At 42.4% G+C, this 20965-nt stretch overlaps 2 protein-coding genes across 5 annotated transcripts in view; both read right to left on the bottom strand.

Moving 5' to 3' along the window:
• The window catches only part of myo6a (myosin VIa), a 60088-nt gene extending 59923 nt beyond the window's left edge, over positions 1-165 (bottom strand). Inside the window, 1 exon segment of the mRNA XM_029495865.1 lies at positions 4-165. The gene's annotated coding sequence lies outside the window, so the exon portion shown is untranslated.
• A 1354-nt stretch (positions 166-1519) lies between these two features.
• Positions 1520-19585, bottom strand: senp6a (SUMO specific peptidase 6a). Of its 4 annotated transcripts, none has more exons than XM_029496657.1 (23): positions 19445-19585; positions 14771-14864; positions 13836-13899; positions 13460-13566; positions 12987-13139; positions 10943-11013; positions 9819-9907; positions 9327-9702; positions 8205-8443; positions 7607-7747; positions 7057-7090; positions 6255-6440; positions 5987-6180; positions 5503-5708; positions 5237-5353; positions 5011-5133; positions 4840-4932; positions 4435-4754; positions 3964-4052; positions 3793-3881; positions 3297-3365; positions 2654-2804; positions 1520-2263 (listed from the first exon to the last, which is right to left on the bottom strand). In XM_029496657.1, the coding sequence occupies exons 1-23, from the start codon at positions 19473-19475 to the stop codon at positions 2048-2050; spliced, it is 3252 nt and encodes a 1083-aa protein (XP_029352517.1). In that variant the 5' UTR covers positions 19476-19585; the 3' UTR covers positions 1520-2047. The 4 variants fall into 4 exon arrangements, with proteins under 4 accessions (XP_029352517.1, XP_029352519.1, XP_029352518.1 ...); XM_029496659.1 differs by having other exon boundaries at positions 5503-5672; XM_029496658.1 differs by having other exon boundaries at positions 9819-9904.
• Between the last annotated feature and the right edge of the window lie 1380 nt (positions 19586-20965).

The raw sequence follows: 20965 nt of genomic DNA, 5'->3' as shown, positions 1-20965 counted from the left end.
TACCTCGATTCACCGCGTCCTCCCGGGACCAGCTGCTTCGTGGGGAACGCTGTTTGTTCCTCTCTGGCCAATAATAACGATGATGATGAAATCCCCGGAGGAGGTGCTGCCGAGCCGGTGTCTGTCTCCGGGTGATCCGCTCCGGCAGCCTCCGATTCCCGCAGCGATCCTGGGAAACTGCCCCCGTGACGTCACGGGATGGGTAAATAGGCTCCGGACAGGGGCGGGCGTCCGACAGGGGGCGCTGTCCGGGATCACTCACAGGGGCCTCCGGAGGGGCTCCACCGGAGCTGAGAATGATGATGGAGACATTGAAAGAGAAATGAACCAGTTTACTGGAGATGAACTGGGATGATGTGAAAACAACAACAATGGTGCTAATCTGCTGCTGCTCCCTGAACAGAGTCAGTAAATACGATCACACATCAGCTCTGACAAGACAAACAAACTCAATTTACATTTAACTTTTCAACCTCAAACACTTTTTTATTTTTTTTTATTTAAAGCATCCATTTGTGAGTTCTTAATGTTTAATCGACAGTCAGAATTTAATTTGGGATTAATCTTTCTTTATAATGTCTCATGACATCATCGGTTTGCTGTTATTTTAAAACCTAAAACCTAAAACCCTAATTTGTCTGTCGGTGATTTTGGATTTTGTTTTTTTTTTTACCTGAAGAAATTAAATTTGGAGAAGGTGACCTGCTCTGGACTCTCTCCTGATTGGGTGGTCCAGTCTGTCAGTCACACAGTAGCCCCGCCCCCTAACCCCTGCCCTTTCCCTCTAAATGACCATCATGTATTTCTGAATGAGACCAGAAACTCATCAGGGAGGAGGGACATTTTCCCATAGACTTCAACATAGGGGAGGAGGGACATGTCCCCTCAGTCACTTCATTTATATTTCATGTTTTAATATTCTAAGTATTTGCTGCGAAGAGCTGACAAGTGAGATGACAAAACACTTTTCTGGAGTCATGAATGTTTTAACGATGAGCAGAGTGAAATCTGAGAGCAGCTTTTCATCACAAACCACCCGAGACGACTAACAAAATAAAAACAAACACCTGACCACTTTTACTTTTCATTCTGCTGATTGCTCATTTTTCAGGTTTGTCCTTCTCCTTTGAATATGGTTTAAAAAAAAAACAAAAAAAACAAAAATGGCCAACAGGCAAATTAGAGTTGGAGCTTTAACACCTAGTTACATTTTTATTATTATTTTACTCATTTCAATTTTTTAATTATGTAAAATTTCAGATAAATTTGTCATAACAGGGGAAAAAAAAGCTATCAATTTACATATTAATAATTTTCCTTTAGTCTATCTTGGCCAATCATCCCATTTATGTTTGTTTTCTTATTCTCTTCATGTAAAAGCTCTTTAAATATTTTCCCAGGAATCTTCAAATTTGGAAATAATCACAAATATATTGCAAACACACACACACACACTCAGCTATATTCACAACGTTCCTCTGGCACACAAAAACAAAAAGCTAAGGCAACAGAAGTGCTCTTGCATCTATGCTTGTTTTTAATGCTGCAGAATTTTATCCACTCCACATCGAAGAGACACGACAAGCACCGAACTACGTGAGTGACTCGTGAGCCGGAAACCTTCTGACGGGGCGGATCATCAACTAACAAATAACAGCAACTTCCTCTACGTTCAATATTGATTTGTGTGTCCTCTACACAGCTTGAAGGCATAAAAAATAACGATGCAAGAGTCAAACGGTATCTTCTGTGGGAGCGAAGAACATCTATGAAAACATAACTTAACGGGCCACTTTCATGGATGAGTCAGAAAACGGTAAATTACAAAGGCAGCGGAAAAACTCCAGAATATTTACACGTCATGTTTTATTCAATACAAATTTAAAGGTGTGTTTGATGTGTGAGGTTAATGGAGGGAGTTAAGGACCGTTTCAGACACGTCGAAGAAAAACCAGCAGCGTACAATCAGGTTCGGCCCCTCCCCCGACCCAGTGGAAACAAGGGAGCGGTGGGATGGTGGGGTGGTCTCAGGGGCTGATGGGTAAGTTCAGCAGCTGGCCCTCAACCCAGAAGTCTCTTCTATCTCAGGCTCCTCGGGGGAGCCGGGCGGAGCCTCCACCTGCTCCGGCTCCTCCCGGTCCAGTTCCTGCTGAGTCTGAATCTTCAGGATCAGCTCCTTGATCTCCTCCCGCTTTGTCTTCATCCGCTGCTGAGGAAACCACTCGGACAGATTCACCGGCAGGTGGAAACTGGGAATCGGATTCTGCCCGCAAAGATCAACACAAACAGATTAATTCTCCGTCACACAACCCAATCAAATACCAACCCCCCATGAAATAACTAATTCAGGCGGTTTAGTTTTTAGTAGTTAAATTTAATTCTTCCACTTAATATCATTTTTTCCATTTTATCTTAAGATCTTTGTTTTTATAAGCGTCTCATGACTGTTGATGAAATGAACCACTCAACGTGGGAGGGAACTACTATTTAACTTGCTGCAACAATAATGAGAGAACAAACAAAACAGCAAGAAAGGAACAAGGAAAACTCAAATAAACTAAAATGAACTGGATGTTTTTGTAATGCGTGTAAAGTTAATGTAAAGTTAAAATCAAGTGCTGGGGAAAAAAAAAAAAAAAAAAATGGCTCTCACCTCGAAGAAGCTCTCCACATACTGCAGGATGTAAACACCACAGTCGCTGAAGTTATCCTGCTGAGGCACTCGTGGGCTGGAGCCCCTCATCACATCCTTCCCAAAACTCCGCTGAGTCCCTTTACGCACTTCCCACTCCACCTCCAGGTACCTAAAACAAACACACACAGCTTCAGGCACCGACCGTGTTGGTTTAATGTCACTGAAGACCAAACTGACTCAACCAGTTTCTTTCCTTCAACCTCATAAAAAAAAAAAAAGCTTCTGACGTTTTGCTTTCATCAAAACCATCAACTTCCAAATTTAAATATTTCACCTTCAACTTTTTAAAGTGTTTAAGGTGCTGATTTAATAAACATCCCCCAGGAGGACGGACTACAGGCTGCAGCTGAAGTCTGAGGGTATTTAGAAACTGCCCCCGGCGCCATCTCACCTCCGCCTGCTCAGGAGGCTTTGTGTGTCTATTTTGTGTCTTTGATGCATCTTGTTATGTAACTCCATCTCCTTTTCAGTCCACATCAGGCTCATTCCATGACTCCTGTTAGATCAGAGCTAGAATACTTGTTTCTATAATGGTCTGTATCACCAGAAACTCCGACAGGCCTGACACCTGTGGAGGCATCAGGCAGCTTAAGGAACTCACTCTCTGAGAGTTTTCACCACAGTGGACCGGGCCGGGCCGCGGAGAGAGTCCATGATGAGGATACAAGGCCTGAGGAGAGAGACAGGGTGAACGGGTGGTTTAACACACAGTCCAGACCGAGCTCCGACTCACTGATTCTCTGTGGTAACAGATTTCAATCCAGCAGATTATAAAAAGAGATGAACAGGACTCCATGTTTGGCAAATTCTTCTAATGTAAAAGTTTTGAAAGTTTTCAAGCAATTCTTAACAAAAACTCAATCTGATGAGGAATCCCTGCTTTACATATTTAAAAAAAAAAGTTACCATGGTAACCACCTCCGAGTTAAAACATTTCTCAATGCGAGCTTTGTTCTATTAATGTCAAAGATAAGATCCTGATTCAGCAGCGCATCTTAAAGCTGAATGCTCACTGTGAGAATCTGCCACCAATAATCATCACAGAGCAGCGGCGCCTCCTGCAGGCCAGGAGGCGGAGCTGCAGCCCGTCCACTCACTGTCTGCAGAGGTTTGGTTTGGAGGCCAGGGCCGCCATGTCGGAGCTGAGCGCGTCCTCGGCCAGGGTCCCGTCCTCACTGCACTCGTCCTGGACACACAGGAGTCAGATCAGTTCTCTGCAAAGGCCTCTTAGAGGACCAAGAGGAAGGAAAGGAAACAAGGCTGAGTACCTGACAGGAACTTTGGTCATCGGAGAAGGTGAAGGCGTCATCATCCACTTTTTTTGAACCGTAGCAAACACTGATTCTGTGCAGCCCGCCTGAAGACAAAAACAAAAGACTTTAACCTGCAGATAAGAGTTCTCACATCTTTCAACAGCTTGCAAGAGTCCGATTTCATTGTTTTAATCTTGAGATGACTCACAAACACCTCAGCATTCAGAGCTTTTATTCCAATCAGCTCTTTCTAACTAAAACTGATGTACTGAGTCAGCTCAGATCTGGATCAGTCTGACTGACTGTGTGTTGATCCCTCCAGACTTTTTGGTTTTGTTTAAGTATATAAGAACACCTATGACAGTTGGTGCACGTCTCTGTACTTTTGTAGTGAGCACTGGCTGGAGACTGGCTGGCAGCTTTCTCATGCTGCTCTAAATCAGAAGGACACTTTTCCTGGCCGCCAAGCGTGAGCTGCTGACTCACTCGTGTATTGTTGCTCGACATCGGCCTGGCCGTTGCCGGAAGCCTCGTGTCCCCCGTCCGTGAAGGCCAAGTTCTCCTTGGCGAGCTGCTCAGCATCGTGCTGCCCATCTGCAGGCGCCTCAAGACCGCCAGGAGACAGCTGCTCCGAGGAGCTGTCCAGCCCGTCCTTGTCCGGGGACAGAGGACGACAGTGGTCCGGGATGGCCTCCTCAGATGTGGGATCTGCGGTGGCCGGGATCGGGCCCTGATACAGCGGGTTCTGCTCGTACACCGGACCCTCCAGGCCCGGGAAGCAGATGACCGCCAGGTACCAGTGTGCTCTGACAAAACAAACAGCCTTTAGGAATAAAGTTACGAGCCTTTATTTAAAAACAGACAACACCGTTCAAGCTCTGGGAGACTCACGACTCGTTGATGGGAACAAAAATGAAGTCCTTCTGGAACAGATCCACATGCCGAGTCCACGTCTTTACCCTGTTGTGCTTCCGTTTCTGGATCCTGGGAAACCAAAAGACAGTTTAGCCATGAGCGTCACCTGAAGGAAGTTTGACTTTAGAGACGCTGGCGGACACTCACGGCAGGTTGGTAGTGTCTGGAACGTTTCTCCGATCTCTCTGGTTCAGCCTCTTGTAGAAGAAGGAGCTGAACACATGGATTCTTTGTGCATCTTCTTTTTTCAATTTCTCTAAAACTAAATATCTGGGGGAAAAAAAAAACAACAACAACAGAGCGGCTTTCTTTCAGTCTGAACAAAGATTGTTGAAGGTTCTTTGATGTTGTATGCTGTGAGGAAAACACCTACTTTAAATAAAAGTCTATGATAACGTCATTTAGGAATTCTCCATCATTAAGGCAGTGGAGGTCTTCGTTAGTGACCGAGATGCCACCTTTGGCTGGAGGAGGAGGATAGACCATCAGTCTGGAAGACAAACAAGTGGAACCAACGTCAGGGGAAGTTTGGAGAAAGCTGAACTGAACTTTACCTTCAGGAAAACAACAATAAATCTTCTAGAAGCTGAGTCTCTGAGATCTGGCTGTCAGATCAGCTGCAGCTCCACGGTCACTCACTTAACAATCGGTCCAGAGAAGGTGGGCTGTAGGTCGGTCATGTCTTCGTCTTCATCTTCAAAGTAAGCGCTGGTTTGCTGGCGGGTGGCCATCCGCGTGCGCACGGGCATCGTGTTGGGCGTTACTGCGGCGACCTGTGTGACCTGAGTGACCTTGCTGCCCGGGGACACCTGGGGAATTTTGGGAGGAGTTTGCATTGGCTTCACCTGCAGACACAGTGTTTCTAATGATTACCTTACAGACTGTACTCAGGGCAGAGGCTGCTCCTGCTATCCGAAGACAGTATTCAGAATTTAAAATTATTATGCAAAGCTTAAACTTTAAACCTTCATATTTTTAATGCAACAAGGATTTAAATTGTAAAAACATCTTTTAGACTCTAACCGCATTTTTCTCCACAGACCAGAAGCTGTTTAATCAACTAGTGAACTGACAGAATCTTCCGATAATTGATATCCAGGTCGGCGCCACTGACTCCGCCCACCTTCTCCTGCTTCTGCCTGCTGGCCTTGTTGTAGTTGACCAGTCGAATGTTGGCCTCCTCGAAGGGCAGCTTGGCTGGGAAGTTGCTGAGGTTGTTGGTCCTTCCGATTTCGCCCAAGATGTCCTCCAGGATCATCTGCTCATTCATCGCCAGGCCGTTCTCGAAGATCAGAACGATGTACTTCTCGTCCGACTCTGAGGAGGAGGAGGAGTCAGGTCGAAACAACGCTGTGCAGTGTGAGGGGGTACCCGTTCGGTTGTGTACTCACGCTCTCCGGCGCAGTCGTACCACTGCCCTCCTTTCTCCGACATGTTGAGCTGCAAGCGAAGGCGGCTGCACTCCTCCGGAGTCGTCTGGAAGAACAGGACGGGAAGCTTTCTGACGTTGCACCACTCGCAGCTGATGAGCTCCGACGCCTGAAGACAAACCTTCTCGATGCTTTCACGCTCCGCACCTGATGACAAAACGCACAACGGCTTCTAAAACGTGCATTTAATTTTGTCCAAATAATTCAAAAGTGGCATCAACTTCAGGAAAATGTTGGGAAATATTACCATTTTCTACAAATTCTGGACTAAAATCATCAGTTTTTTAAATAATTCATAATCATAGATACAGACATCTACCCTTAGATCATATGGACCCTTTAAAACAAAAGATAGAATTTGTCAGATACGTTTAGTATAATTTCTGACAAATTATTCAAATCTTCGACTTACTGTCCATCTGTCACAGTGAGTAAAAAAAAAAATAAATGTAAAACCAAATAAATAAAATATTTCCCCAGTTTCTGACAGCCAAGAAAACGTCTCCAGGTGGATCATTAAAAAAAAAAAAAAAAAAAAAAAAGTTGCTCTGTTTGTGTCTTTTCTTTGTTGATGTTTGTGCAGCTTTTCAACACAAACGGCACAAAGTGCTAATCTCTGCTGATCAGCAGCAACAGGAAACTGGACAGCTGCATCTTTCTCAAACAGCAAACGGCGGCAGCGACATCACAGCTCATTGATGTCTGATCCTGCAGCTCTGCATGTCGGGTTTTATTTACAGAGTTCATTACTGCCGGTTCTTACCTTCAGTCTCCAGCTTGATGTGGTCGATGGAAAACTGAGGAGAGAAACAAAAGAAACAAGCGTTTGTTTATTTGGAGCAAATATTTCTCCTATTTTCAGGATTTCCTGAGTAATTTCCTCTTTAATAAACCAAACAGGACAAAGGGGGACTTTATTTACCTAAATTAAAGATCCAGGGCTTTACTTTCTAATAACTTTTAGAATCAATCCTCCACGTTATTTTATCTGTGAAGTTTTATATCTGCTGGGTTTATATTAAAACAGCGGCCTGGTTTGTCGGCTTGATTGGCTGTGGCTGCTGCTTACAGAGGATGAAAACTCTTCATTGGTTTCACATTGAAAGCCCTCTGGTTTTTCAGATAACATCCTTCGGGGCTCTATTTGTGAAACTTAAAATAAACAACAGCAGAGCGGCGGGTCCAGAGCCTGAACTTATTTGACAAGCTGGCTCATGTGCCGTTTGTAGATTCCTATACATTCTTATTGACACAGCATATTAAATATAAAAGTTAATTTTCGTCTTTCAAATGAAGAATAATAAAACACTTACAACAACCGGTTTGGTCACCATCCGGCGTAGAGTTCCTACTCTTACGCTCCGACATTCCAGGATGATGCTGTCACACTTGCTGGACATGAATTTTGGTTTCTTTGTCTTCGGTGAAAACTGCTCAGGGGGTTGATTCCCAAACTACAAAATGAAATTAAATACATTAAAAAAAAAAAGCGAGTTCAGGGACTGTGTGAAGAGCCGTGGTCTTCGTTTGCTTCACTTCACTGAACAATCAAATCTAGTTTATTCATGAAGAAAATGATTCTCCTCTTTAGCAGCTCAGAAATGATGGATGAGCAGTTTCTGCTCCCACAGAACTTGGTAGCATTGATGATACTGAAGAATGAAAGTCTGTGTTAAATATATTAACATTCACATAATTAAATGTGTCTTTACTTTAATAAGGAAGAAACAATACTGGAAAAAGCCCAAGGACTTTGATTTCACTTTAAAGTTCTCCACTACACATCAACAGCAGAGGCTGAGCCGGTTCTGTACTCTCTCCTCATCAGGAAAAATAGGGACATTTTCCCATAGACGTCAATACAGCACATAAGGCAACAACAGAGCAGCTCACACTGAGCTTCAAACGTACCTGATCCTTCATCCGAGCTCTCCGCGGTATGGTGATCTTCATGTTGACGTCTTCGAAGAACTCCGTGTTCACCTCCTCCTGCTCTCCGGCGCTCTTCACCGCTGCCTCCACTCTGCCCCCGGACGGCGCTGGCGAGGAGTGGGCGGAGTCTGCGGGTCGAGGGGAAACGCTGTCCAGCCTGTTGACGCTCCCTGTGCTGGCGTTGTCGGCCTCCTCCTCCTCGTCGCTGGACAGGACGACTGAGGAGGGAACAGCACAGCAGTCAGCTGATTGTTTTAAATAAATCTACTAAAAATTCTAAACAGTGATCACCGTTTGTGTTTCTGATGGAGGCCACTCCCAACTTACTCATCTTCAGTTTAATTTGTTCATCTTTATACTGACGAAGCTTTAATGCCTCTGGGGCACTCAGATACGCTGGTCTGCGTTTCACTTGTGGAATAATTACTGTATCTGCATTCAGTCCTTGAAAGCATCACAGATGAGACTAAACAAAAAAGGCTTTGAGCCGGACAATCGAGTGACACAGTGACAAAACATCCTCAGCGTTGTCTCTGTGGTAAATTACATGCATGACAGGTTGATGAGGAGTGTGACACTGATGTGTATTAATTCATCTGAGACATGAAAAAAAAAAAAAAGGCAAGTCAAGATGAGATCAGGAGAAGATTTTTGGTTTCTCCTCATCTTGACATTTCTTATAATTTAAACCAGTATGTAAAGTTTATATCAGGAATGAGGAGAGAAGAGAAAAAAAAAAGTAAACCATCCTCCAGCCGGAGACACAAAGCCAGTTAAAGGTCTACATTTAAAAACATTTGTCAGCTTTGAGCGCTTTCTGGAAATATTTAACTACTCCTGTCGAAGATTTTGGATTTCACTCATCTAACCCAGACAGTGAACTAGTTGGTCAGAAATTCTGTCACTGTGATATTTATGGATGACACTACAGTGAAAATGTATTTTTCTGGGAATGCCGGAGACTCAGTAAAAAATTCTGTTGAAACGAACAAATTTATGTTAAGTTATGCAAAGCTTTCTTATTACATAATATCTTTCTACTATTTTGTAATCAATAATTATGAGTGAGGAGGGAGTTCCCCTTCAGATGATCTTACTCACTGGGGTCATTGAGCTCGTGCTGCTGGGCCGCCGCCCTCTTCCCTTTGGGGGAGTTCCTGGCGCCGCAGCAGCTCGACGTCCCGGGTAACTGAGGGGTCCTGCCGTTGTTCAGCGGCACCAGGGTTCCCCTGTTGCCCATGATACGTATGGGAGTCTCACCGCGCGGCGCCCTCGGTTTGTAGAAGTTTTGCTGAAGGCTGTTTGGTCCCGGGGGAGGCTGGGATCTGATGGGGGGTCGCGGGGTCGGGGACGACAGCGTGGCCTGTTGGCACGGCAGCAGCACGGCGCTGTTCCCACAGCTCTGACACTTGCCGCCATCCTCGCTGGGTTTGTTGCATTTCACGCACACAGTCTGATACGTGTTTGGCCGCAGAGGCTGCCAAAGAAAAACAGAAGGTAACTGAAAACAGGAAACCAACGCCATAAAGGACAGAAAAGAGGTGTTTAAACAGTCACCGTCATGTTTTAGATAGTAGGCGGGGCTTGTCTCACCTCTGCTGTTTTGACCTGTGAACTGCAGCAGTCCTCCAACGGTTTCCTCTTCTGCTGGACACGACGTTTGATGTTCAGACTGTCTTCTTCTGAAAAGGTTCGGGACAATATTCACACCTTGTTTTAGGTTAATTATGGAAATATTCCATCATTTTGGTTTATGTTCATTTGATTAACCAGGAGTGTGTCGTTTCTGGGTGTTTTATATCAATGGAAACACAGCAGAGCTGAAAATGTTTTATGAAACCTTAAACCAGAAAGAAATAAAACTTCCATCTTCATCATCATCTTTGATTGAAAAAATATGTTGATGCTTTTATTTTCTTCAAATACAAAAATCCAGCCCCAGTTGGTGTAAATAGTAAATTGCTGACTATTTCTAACAACACAAAACAAGTGTTTAAGTAATTACAAATAACTAGAACCCTAAAACAGTTTCACCAAGAAGTAGAGTTCGTGTCCAATATTAAACTCATCACTGTCACAAACACAGACAGCCTGCAGACCGCCCTCTGCTTCTTTTAAATTCGTGAAAAAACATCAAGTGTCAGCAACGAGATCAGCGACGGCTGCCGTGACGCACATGCAACACTTCAACCGGCCGCTCTGCCGTCATTTCTCATCTGAACAAGTTTAACGTTGTGCAGAACACAACCACTGTTGAAAAGTGACGGTTGTGTAACGAACAAAGAGCTTAAAGGAGAAGCTGTCACAGCTGGATAGATGGTGTTAAACAAAAGGACACTGATCTGGTTTTGTCTGGGCCATACCGGCCTCCTGTTGCTCACATTTATCATCTTTAAAATACAACAAAAGTAGCTGATTGCTCTCATATTCATGTTCTCCTTCAGCCAGGAGCTTCACCCTCCGTTTCCTACTCTGGCATCTGCAGCACTACAGACACGGCAGGCTGCTGCTGCTCAGCATCGCCACAACCTGCTCATTCTCCACAAACGCATAGATACTTATCAGCGCTCCTCGCACAGACACACACTTCACTCACAGCCACAAACCAGAACCCCACACCCACACACACACACACACACACAAGCGATCCAGCAGCAGGAACGTGATGTACCTGCTGAAACACAACACCAGTGTGTTTGGAGGCTGGTGGGCCATACCTGGGATCTCAGGACAGGTGAGGACGATGCTGTCCATCTCAACAGTCTGCTGCGTGGTGGAGAAGTCATTTCTGCAGGAAAGGAAAACACACAAGAGTCAAAATGGTCAAACACAAAAACCCTCCAAGGAACTTTAGATGACTTCAGGTTTCAAATTGTGTTGTTGACATGTTTTGTTCTGTGTCTGACTGTTCTCCAGATTTTCCAGGATTCTTCTGAACACTTTCACCATCTCAGACCCACATGAAGGATTTTCTCATGTTCCACAACCAGCTAAAATACTTGTGACTCAAAGACTGTTTGCTTTAAAAGGGTGATAATAGCTCAGAAACAAGAAAAAATAAAGCACACATGAATTCTGCAAACAAAAGTTCCTCTCATGTTTGTGGGTTGTTTCTGTCTTTATCTGATCAAGAGTTCTGCTCAGTAATGATGAAAAATCAGCTCTAAATATCTGACTGTCCATGTCCAAACACCTGTGAGAGGATGTGAGCTGAGACATGACCTGCGCCAAGATACAGATTCTATATTCCACCACAGCATTAAAAAAAAGAACTAGAGCAGCTTCAGGCTGGAGGAAATTATCAGCCAGAAGAGAGCATTTGGGTTAAAAGGTCCAAACCTCTCACTGCTGCTGTGGAGAGTTTACAACAAAACCCAGCGCTGAAGGCAGTATGGGTTAAGAAAAAAAAAAAAAAATATATATATATGCAATTGACTATCAATCTTTGATTATATGCTAAATAATGCAAAGGATATAGCGTAAAATATTTTATTTAGTTGACTGTTCTTTTGTATTATTACATCTCTGGATCTGAGAAACTGACCTTCTGCTTCAGGTTTCAACACAAACACGTAAAATACTTTAAAAAGGTGATGACTAACATTCCCAACAACAAGAACCTGAAGTCATTGAAAATATTCCGGCTCCAGTGTGTTAAACAGATTACTGAGGAAGACAGCTGGAGACAAGTCTTACCTTTCCTTCAAGTCGAGGCAGCTTGAAGGTAGAAACCAGAGAGGGAAGTGTCTCATTAAAACAATCAACCTGTTCCATAATTCATTTATCACAGCAAACCTCAGGCATGCCCATATCCACAGGATGATGGAGTGAAAGAGGTTCTTCTTCACATTTAAACACAAGCTTATCATCATCAGCTTCGTGAAAACACACTGCCGTCACTTTATTCCTCCCACAGAAAGACAAGACAAGACAACACAGCTGAGCAAACATCAGCGCAAAGTTTTCTACCTTAGTGTAATTAATGTCCAACACAACGCAACATTATCTCCAAAGTCTTTTACAAATAAACTACAATCCCTGGATCAATCCACCAAACAAACTAATGGCAGATTACGTCCTTCTTTCCTCCAGAGTCGCATAAAATACAAACCATGTGTCAGAAATTTGAAATTAAGCTTGTCTGTCTCACACTGTGAGCAAATGTCACTATTTTGTCTTTTCTGTTTCCTGTCTCTGGACTTCTTCACTGTTGGTGTTACAAAAACATTCTTCCATGATTGAGGAGTAAAAGTTATTCCAACTTTTGTCTGGTCACTCACAGTGACCAGACAAAAGAGTGAACCAGCTCAGCCTCTGCCGTTGATGTGAGTGAGTGTGTGACCGTCGACCGAGATTCAATCAAGCTGTTACTGAGATGTACAGACGAACAGATATATTACCCAAAAACTGAACCTGACGATCATCACGCTTCTCCAGAAGCACACTAATCCAACTCCATATATAAACTGATAATTCAGCTGCTTTTTATGGCATCATGTTGAGAAAATGCTGATGAAAATCAGCTATTAAAAAAAAACAAAAGGCTAAGTTGCTGTTTGCAAACGTCCAACTGAATCCATGGCAACAATATATTTCCTGTTTACATCCCTCATTGTAGTTCCAGAATTTAGAGCATGGCAATCCTCTAAATAGAATCTGAAGAGCAGCAGGAAGTAGGAAAACAGAAAATAAATCTGTTTGTTCCTCAAGATGGAAAAGCAGAAACCAGCAGGGAGGCTGCTGGGATCCCCAGCGTCTTACCTTTGGACTGGTTTCCTTATTGCCGAGGGGATTTGTGCGTGCTGAAAGTGGCGCCCTTGTAAAACGATTCCCTGTGAAGGTGAGGGGCTGATGATTAAATAGTTGGTTCTGTTGTGGATGGGGGAGGATGTTGCTACAGGGAGAGGGACCTCGCTGCAGGGGAGGAGGAAGAGGAGAACAGAAAGTCAAGCATGTAAAATAAACCTGTTGATATTGATTTTAGTCTCAAAGTCACATTATACTTAAAACCTACAAAGAGAAAAGTAAAACAACAGCAAAACGTATTTCTGTTTTTATTCAACCTCTATAGAAACTCAGGCAGTAAAGTCTGCAATGCAAACATTTAAGTGGTAGTTTGGTGTATTTACAACAACATTATGATAGATTACTCTTGCTTTGAAAATCCTGATAACCAGTTCCAATGTAAACACGTCTCTTGTTCAGCTAGAACAGGAAATGGCTTTAACGTTTACCTGAGCTTTTTGGGTCCCAGCTTGTTCAGTGACCTCATGTGATTATTTGGCCGGTTTTCATAAGTTCTCAAGGAATCCGAGGAAGTGAAGTGCCTGAGGGTGGGAGACTGGAAGAGACGACAGGAACATAAATCACACAAGAGGAATCAGAATCTGTGTTTTCCTGAAATATGCCATATTTCTATTGAATCAATCAGAAATCAGTCAATAAAGAGAGAATATGGGACATTTGAATAAAAGGTTGAGAATTCAAATGTTTTCTTCATTTGGGTCAACTTCACATGAGTTTGGATTGATTTCATGAGTCAGACCAATATCTACGTCCCTCTACGTCCACCTGAGGGAGTTCAGTTCAGGTTCAGCGCTGGAGGTTTACCTTTTTCCCCTCAGGGGAGGTCGGCTGCTGCCGGTCCATCTCCTCCATGCTCACCACGCTGGCACTGAGAGGAGAAGAAGAAAAAGGGTGTGAGGAGAGTCGTCAGCGTTAACACAAATTAAATGTGTGCGTTTAGTGCAACAGTTCACGTGCAGACATGTTCACTGATCTTATCACTGCTGTTTCTACTTACAGCTTTCAGTACTAATTATAGCAACAGCTACAAAGGAAACGATTATCCAATTAATCAAAATCGATCAATATCTTAAAACAAAAAACAAAAAGAAATCTGCTTGATCTTTTCATCTGAGCAGACATTGCCTTTTTTCTTTTGTTTACTAGAAAGCTAATCAATTGATAAAAAAAAAATTATAATCTTCAGATGTATTAATAGTAGAAATAACTGTTAGCTGACCTTAAACATACCTTTAGATTGCACGGACCTTTCATAATCAAATTTATCTATCAAGCACCGCTCAGGTCCTAATTTTGTTTGTTTTGGAGTATTATTTCTATTTCCTAACAATTTATGGACTTAGAAAAGGCCAAAGTATAATCGTTTTTTTACATTTGAACTACCTCTAAAAGAAGATTCAATGTACAAAGAAACAAAACGATAATGAAATAAAGTCACGTTTGACTGCAGGTTTAACCGTTTTATCTGCTCTTAGTGAAGGAAAACGACGATCGAGTTTCAGGCCAAGCAGATTCCAGTTTGTACAATGGATGGAGGATTTACATGCAGGTAGGGGTTTTATGTGGCTGCGTAGATCTGTGCTGCTGCACTAAAGGGCCAGTGAGTACATCATCAGAGACAGGAATAGCCTGCTCATCAGCAGAGGTGTCACTGGGGTCTTTTCCTGTGTGTGTGGTGGGAAAGTGATGCAGTGCAGCGCCGGCGGTGCTGAGAACGAAGGGGTCGGAGAAGTGCTTACTCATGTCTCCTTTCCTCTTCGCTGTCATCAGAAAGAGAAAAGCTCCAGTTGTGCTTGTACCCTCCATCTCGCCTGGTCTCTGATCTATCCAGGGCTTGAATTAAAATGATAAACCAGACTGACATCAGTGTAAGCGAGACAAGACCAAGACACAGGCATCAGATGAAATGACAGGGCCGATCATTTCAACTGCATGTCATTAAAAAGAAATGGGTCATGATTAGCAAAAGGCCAGCCTCGGCTTTGTTGCTAACTGTGCAAAAATATTCAACAGCAAGATCATCACTCCATAAACACAAACACACTCATGTCAGTCATTATAATTAATTTCTTTTCACATCATTCAGAGCATGTATCGGTGACATATTCCCAATATCACGCTGTAAATCAAGATAAGAATTAAAACACCAAACATGAGAATTTGTGACATGAGTGTAGAAGTACTGAACCTAGAGCCCGATTTCATATCAGCCTTCTTATTTAGGCTTTAAACAGATGAAAATGCTCAGCAGCCACCTTTTCTGATAGCCAAACACAGTTAAACAGGTTTTTCCTGAGTGTTTGTGTCAGAAACAGCAAAACAACCTGAGAGGTGATGGCGTCACCTCAGAGCACGACCATGTTGCAAACCGCGGTGATGTCACCCGTTGGTTTTGGAACTGCAGTTATGAAGCCTCAAGTATGGAAAGTATGGCTGTCGGTCTTCTCAGTTTTTTTGAGACCAGAGGAAACCACAATTGGAGCTGAAGGAATCGGGGGTCGCTGGGGGTTCATGAAGGGTTTAACGTTGTTTGAGGTTATCAACCAAAGTCAGTGACGCACATGAATAAACTGGGGTTTCTAAGAAAGAGCAGATTCTTCAGAGCAATAAGCCTCTAAAAGCGAGGTTATGTTTTTATTAATGGGGTGAACCTCCTGTGTCCACTACAGACCCAGTTAAGGTCCTCCTGTCGTCCTTGAGGCTGCCGGATAACTGAACCTTCCTTTTATTTATTCCTCTCTGGAGTCTGCAAGGAAATAAAGTAGAAGGTATACTTTGATTAAAGTCTGCTGATGCATTCATGTGCAGCTGTATTGGAATGACTCCTGCTGTGTTTTGTGCGATGTCTCACTGAGCTAAGGTACAACCTACCTTATCTCACCTTTCGTTCTTTTTATGTCCACTGACGTTAAAACGTGAATGTTTTTACTGTGTCTCATACAAGCCTTTTCTGGAGTTTTTACCAACCATTAACATCCCTTTTTTTTGAAGTTAGAATTATGGTTGTTTTAATTTGTGTTATTATATTCTCAACTCTCTATGTGTTTTGAGACCATCCTGCATGGTGAATCTACACTTTAAAGTTTGTTTGATTGATTGTTTAAGACTAAATTCTTTTCCCTATTTTTCCCCTTAGAGCTAAACAAAGCCCACAACATTTATTAGACACTGAATTATGTAGATTTTATTCCCCCAACGTTAAAAATTAAATGCCAACACAAACATTACGATTAAGATTATTCTAAATAATTGCAAAATGATGAACATAGAAAATTATTGGGGTTTTTTGTCATTTTTTAAATGAGAAAAACTAATGAGTCACAAGAATTCATTCTTAGTTCTGTTTTGGTCATTTTCTCTCCATTTGAGTTCAGTAACTGGAAAGTAAAAGTCACCTGTTTTGTCTGTTTTCTTTGGTTTGCAGATTCACCTTCACGCCTCTTTGTGCAACTTAAAAAAGTCAAATAGCAGAACGAGACAAACTCAGCTGCACAGATGTGTGACAGAGTTACAGTTTTACCACAACTTCCTCCTTTAAAAAAAAAAAAAAAAAAACAGAAATATGTGGCGATAAAAGCAGCTACAGAGTCTCTTTACTGAGTGAATGGAAAACAGCAAAGCCTGAATGTGGCTCTAAAAGGGTTAAACTGAATCCAGTGTCCTCACAAACTTCACCTCCATCACAGAATCAGTGAACATCATTCGTCTGGCTGCAGGTTACGCTCCGACTCCATCCAGTGCTCCATTTGATAAATCTGGCTAAAAGGCTTTGTCCTTTTTTACCCCCACATCCAATTTCTGGGCCAGCTTCTTCCTCTGGGCTTCATACTTAAAGTTCCTGCCCCCCCACCCCCCATGAATCACTGAGCGTGAAGGAGCATTTCAGAAAAAGGATGCTTGGCTTTTAATGAATTAACCATTTCAGGCGCTTTTAAATGACAAGAACAATACTCTTCCAAAGTTAAGAATCGTGTGTGATTATGATGCGAGCTCTCCTGCCCCAGCTGGTTCAGTCGTCTACTTCAGACCTAAATGAGTTTATTCTCACCTCTTCCCATTAATAGATACAGTCGACCCCGTGTTCTGCCAACTTCTTGTTTTGCTTCATAAAATCTCAACAAATCCCACAGTTTACTCCATCAGGCTGGAGGTGAGCACAGCGTCCCTCAAGTGACATTCAAATCCATAAATCCACTTGGTAGACATACAACCAACCAATTTATAAAAAAAAAAACAAGCTAAACCAACACCAACACACGGGCTGCCGTTCGTAGCACAAGACAGATTTTTTTGTATTTGGCCATTTTTAAGGGTGCAACCTTGTCATTGCCTCCGTGTCTATAAGAGGACATATGGCGTAGGCACAAGGGGGCGTGGCTAATGTGACATTGAAAGACCGTATCACCCAATCAGGATAGAGCACAGAGGAAGGCAGCTCCACTTTCTCTGGTTCTAAAACAGTCATGGACGACTATCATCAATGTAAATTCTGCATTCAACTTGTGTCACTTCTCAAGAGCTTTAGAGAAACAATGATTTACACGTCCTGTTAGTGAAATGATGTCCTTTAAAAAAAAAAACAGCCTGGATGTTAGACCTCAAATATGAAATTAAGCGTGCAGTAAACTTGGAAGATTTGCTAATTTCCAACAACATATAGACGAATTTCTGTCAACTTTGGCTTGCGATGTCTTTATTCTGTATTTTCCTTATAGTCAACAAATCCCATGAGTAGACCCAAACTGACATTCTGTTTGCTTGTCACAAAAATACTTTGGCTTCCCTTCTCTGTCTGCGGCTCTCAGGATCAACCACATCAACTCCTGTAATTCCGCAAAAAAAGAAAGGGGGTCAGTGATTCCCTAACACAGCTGAAAGCTCTGACTTTTAAACAAAGTAACAGGAGGAGATGATGCTGAGAATGAAAGAAGTTTGTCAGCAACAGATTAATCCACTCTGCTCGTGCTCTAATAACTATTTACACTCTAATACATCTGTGTGAAGGAACAAGTCACCCAGTGCGACAGCGTGGCTCATTGATGTGTTTTTATAAACACTGGAGCTCCTTGGCTCACAGGACTAACAGGGCTCATTACGCTGACACATTTCGTTCCAGTTGTGCTGTTTTGATGCGATCTGTTACCAAGAAGACGGAGATGTAAATGCATCCTTTGAATATCGGCAGGTTCAGCCTTCAGTATTTTCCTCCTCACATTTAAGAAATTAAAGCAAACATATTCAGTAAATATTTAAATCAAGAAAAATATGGACCACGCAACCTCAGGGGTTTTGAAATTAGCTTATGTAGGAACTGAACTAATAAGTTATTAATTTTAATTAATCTATCAGTTTCTGAATTAACAAAAAAGGTCAATAATGTTGCTGATATAAGAAATGCTACAAATCTTCACTCATCAGAAACTGAAAATCAGCTTTTTGATTAAAAATCCCCAAACATGATTATTAAATTACTAAATGAACCAATTTCTCATTTCAGTTAGAAAAAAGCTACTAAAGTAATTGAACACAACAGCAGTTGGTGGTGACAAACGTTATCCGTTTCATATGTTTGAGTTAAATGTGACAGATTAGTTTGTGTGTTATTTTAAATACCACAAAAAGTTATTTTTTCTGCGATGTTTCAGATGAAAATACTGATTTAATCCAGCATGTTTTCATCAGATTTAAATGCTTTTTAAAGAGAGTCGGTGTCCACGCTGAAAATAAGTTACAGTGCAGATAAAGTCCACAGAAAACCACAACAACACCGTCAGCATAAAGAAAAAGGAACGTTTTCTGTTGTCACTGATAACATCAGATATTAGCCAGCTAATATTTCAAGCTAGTAAGTTAGCAGGCTAGTTTGAGGAGGGGGGGGGTATGGGGGCAGTTGGGTGTCCGGACCACAACTAAAAAATATTTTTGCGTCTCTTTTTAAACAGTTTGTGTGTATTTTTCATGTGCAGCCGTTACACGGGAGGGCAACAACCCCGCGGAGAAAGGAAGGCCCTTTCACGGCTTACGGCTACATCCAGCTCCCTCATTACTGAAGCCAGCTAGCCTGGGAGCTAACGGTGCTAACTCATGTTTGTAAAGAACCAGATTCTGTTAAAAATAAAGAAAATGTTTAAAATATCCGACCCCCCCTCCACCTCCACCTCGGCTGCCACCCCCCAATCCCCGCTTCCCCCTGTCGGGACCCGGGTATGTGGCGCTGTCACCGGCCTCGCAGCTCGTTTGGACTCCGGCTGCAGCGGAGGCTAACGTCGGTTAGCCACCTAGCACTGACGGAGCTCCAGCCGGATCCTCAGACCGATTATGTGCAGCACATCAGCGGGGGCGACGAGCCCGGCCGTCCGGTGTGGGGCACCACCGGAGAGCCGAGGCTCTGCGGCCGGAGCGTCACGGCTTACCTTCGAAGAAAAAGCTTCTGTTGTGGGCCATGCTTTAGTCCATGATCCCGCTCGGATGACAGTGGAGGGGGGTCACCGCAGACCGGAGCGGGAGCTCGGTGCCGGACTGATGCGGACTGCCGCTCCGGGTCCAGGACCAAAGCTGCCGGCACAAATCCGCCTCAGGACCGGAAGGCCGGGGAGGGCGGCCTTCACAGTAAGAGCCGCGCCAGGTTTTATCTGTTTTATAGGCCAGGTCAAAGCAGAAAACACAAACAAGATGAATAAAACATGAAAATTCACTTATAACCGTCCCAGCACCCAAAACAACAGCCAGTGTATAAAATATGTAACATCTATTCTCTTTACATCCTGCAGAAGGCAAACAACAACAACAACAAAAAGAATTGTGTTTATATCGATGAGATAAGATAAAATTTTATCAATCCTGAAGGAAACACAAGGTGGCTCCAACACAACAAGATGAGGAAAACACAGGATAACAAAAATAATAAATATCTTTTCCTGCTGTTTAAATTGAATTTGTTATTGTTAGATAGCTTTCATATTATATGTGTAATTTCATTTTAAAGGACTAGATTAAATAAGATTAGAAAACATTTCCCAAATATTCGTTTGCCAAGTTGCTCCAATGAACAACACAAGTGATACAACAAGAGTAACAATACAAAGATAAAAAACAGTCTTATAACAGTCTTCATATATATATGTAGTGTATGAAAATGATATTTAAAAGATGATGATGAAAATCTCTTCATTTACTGAATGAAACTACTGCATGATTTTGCACTGTTATTATTGTTATTGTACTATTATTGTTGTTACACCGTGGGCCTCAGGGAGTACTGCAATATCAATGTCTGTGTATATCAGCTACTGGCAATGACAATAAAGCTGACTTTGACTTTGACCTTTGACCTTTGATATAAAAACATGCCAAGAAGATTTCAGATTTTTCGGCGATGTGTGTGTATGTATATGAAAACAAAACAACAACAACAAAAACAACCCAAATTTAAATGTAGTTGAATTAATTAATGAAAAACACTTAATCTGGCCATACTCTCATTCTTTTATTTTGTAGGGTTTCTTTTGGAAGTGCAGTGCCTTCATTTTGTAAAAATAGAGAGCCTGCTCTTCTACATCAACACAATCCTGTAGTTTCAACAATACTCTAAATGTCAACATCCTCTGGAGTCCGTGGATGATGGTGTTTACACTGTCAAGGGAACTTACTGATGTTGATTTGAATTCCTGCTAAAACATTAGAAACAAATGAGAAAGACACTTTGTGGGAGGTTTTCAGAGATAAAGCCACAAAAAGTAAAATAATGTTATATCTGATGAATCATGAGACAAAAATTTGGCATTAATTTAGATTGATATTCCAAGAAACTCAAGAAAACATTGCCGTGAAACAAACTCACCTTCTGTCATCATTCCTTTTTTATTTAAATTTTTTTTATTTGACATGTATGTTGTAGAAACAGCAGGCAATAATCCATGACTATCAAACTCAAT

Source organism: Echeneis naucrates, chromosome 24 (genome assembly GCF_900963305.1).
Source record: "Echeneis naucrates chromosome 24, fEcheNa1.1, whole genome shotgun sequence".
In the NCBI taxonomy this organism is placed as follows: domain Eukaryota; kingdom Metazoa; phylum Chordata; class Actinopteri; order Carangiformes; family Echeneidae; genus Echeneis; species Echeneis naucrates.
Note: the sequence above shows the minus strand (reverse complement) of the source record. Positions and strands in the feature narration are given on the sequence as shown.

What these genes read in the sequence shown, in the direction of transcription:
- senp6a (XM_029496657.1), bottom strand. Translation starts at nt 19,475, where the DNA reads ATGGCCCACAACAGAAGCTTTTTCTTCGAAG. An exon ending in ATGACCAAAGTTCCTGTCAG is followed by an intron (nt 3,882 to 3,963) that starts GTACTCAGCCTT and finishes CTGTGTGTCCAG; the next exon opens with GACGAGTGCAGTGAGGACGG. An exon ending in AAACCAAACCTCTGCAGACA is followed by an intron (nt 3,366 to 3,792) that starts GTGAGTGGACGG and finishes CTCTCTCCTCAG; the next exon opens with GCCTTGTATCCTCATCATGG.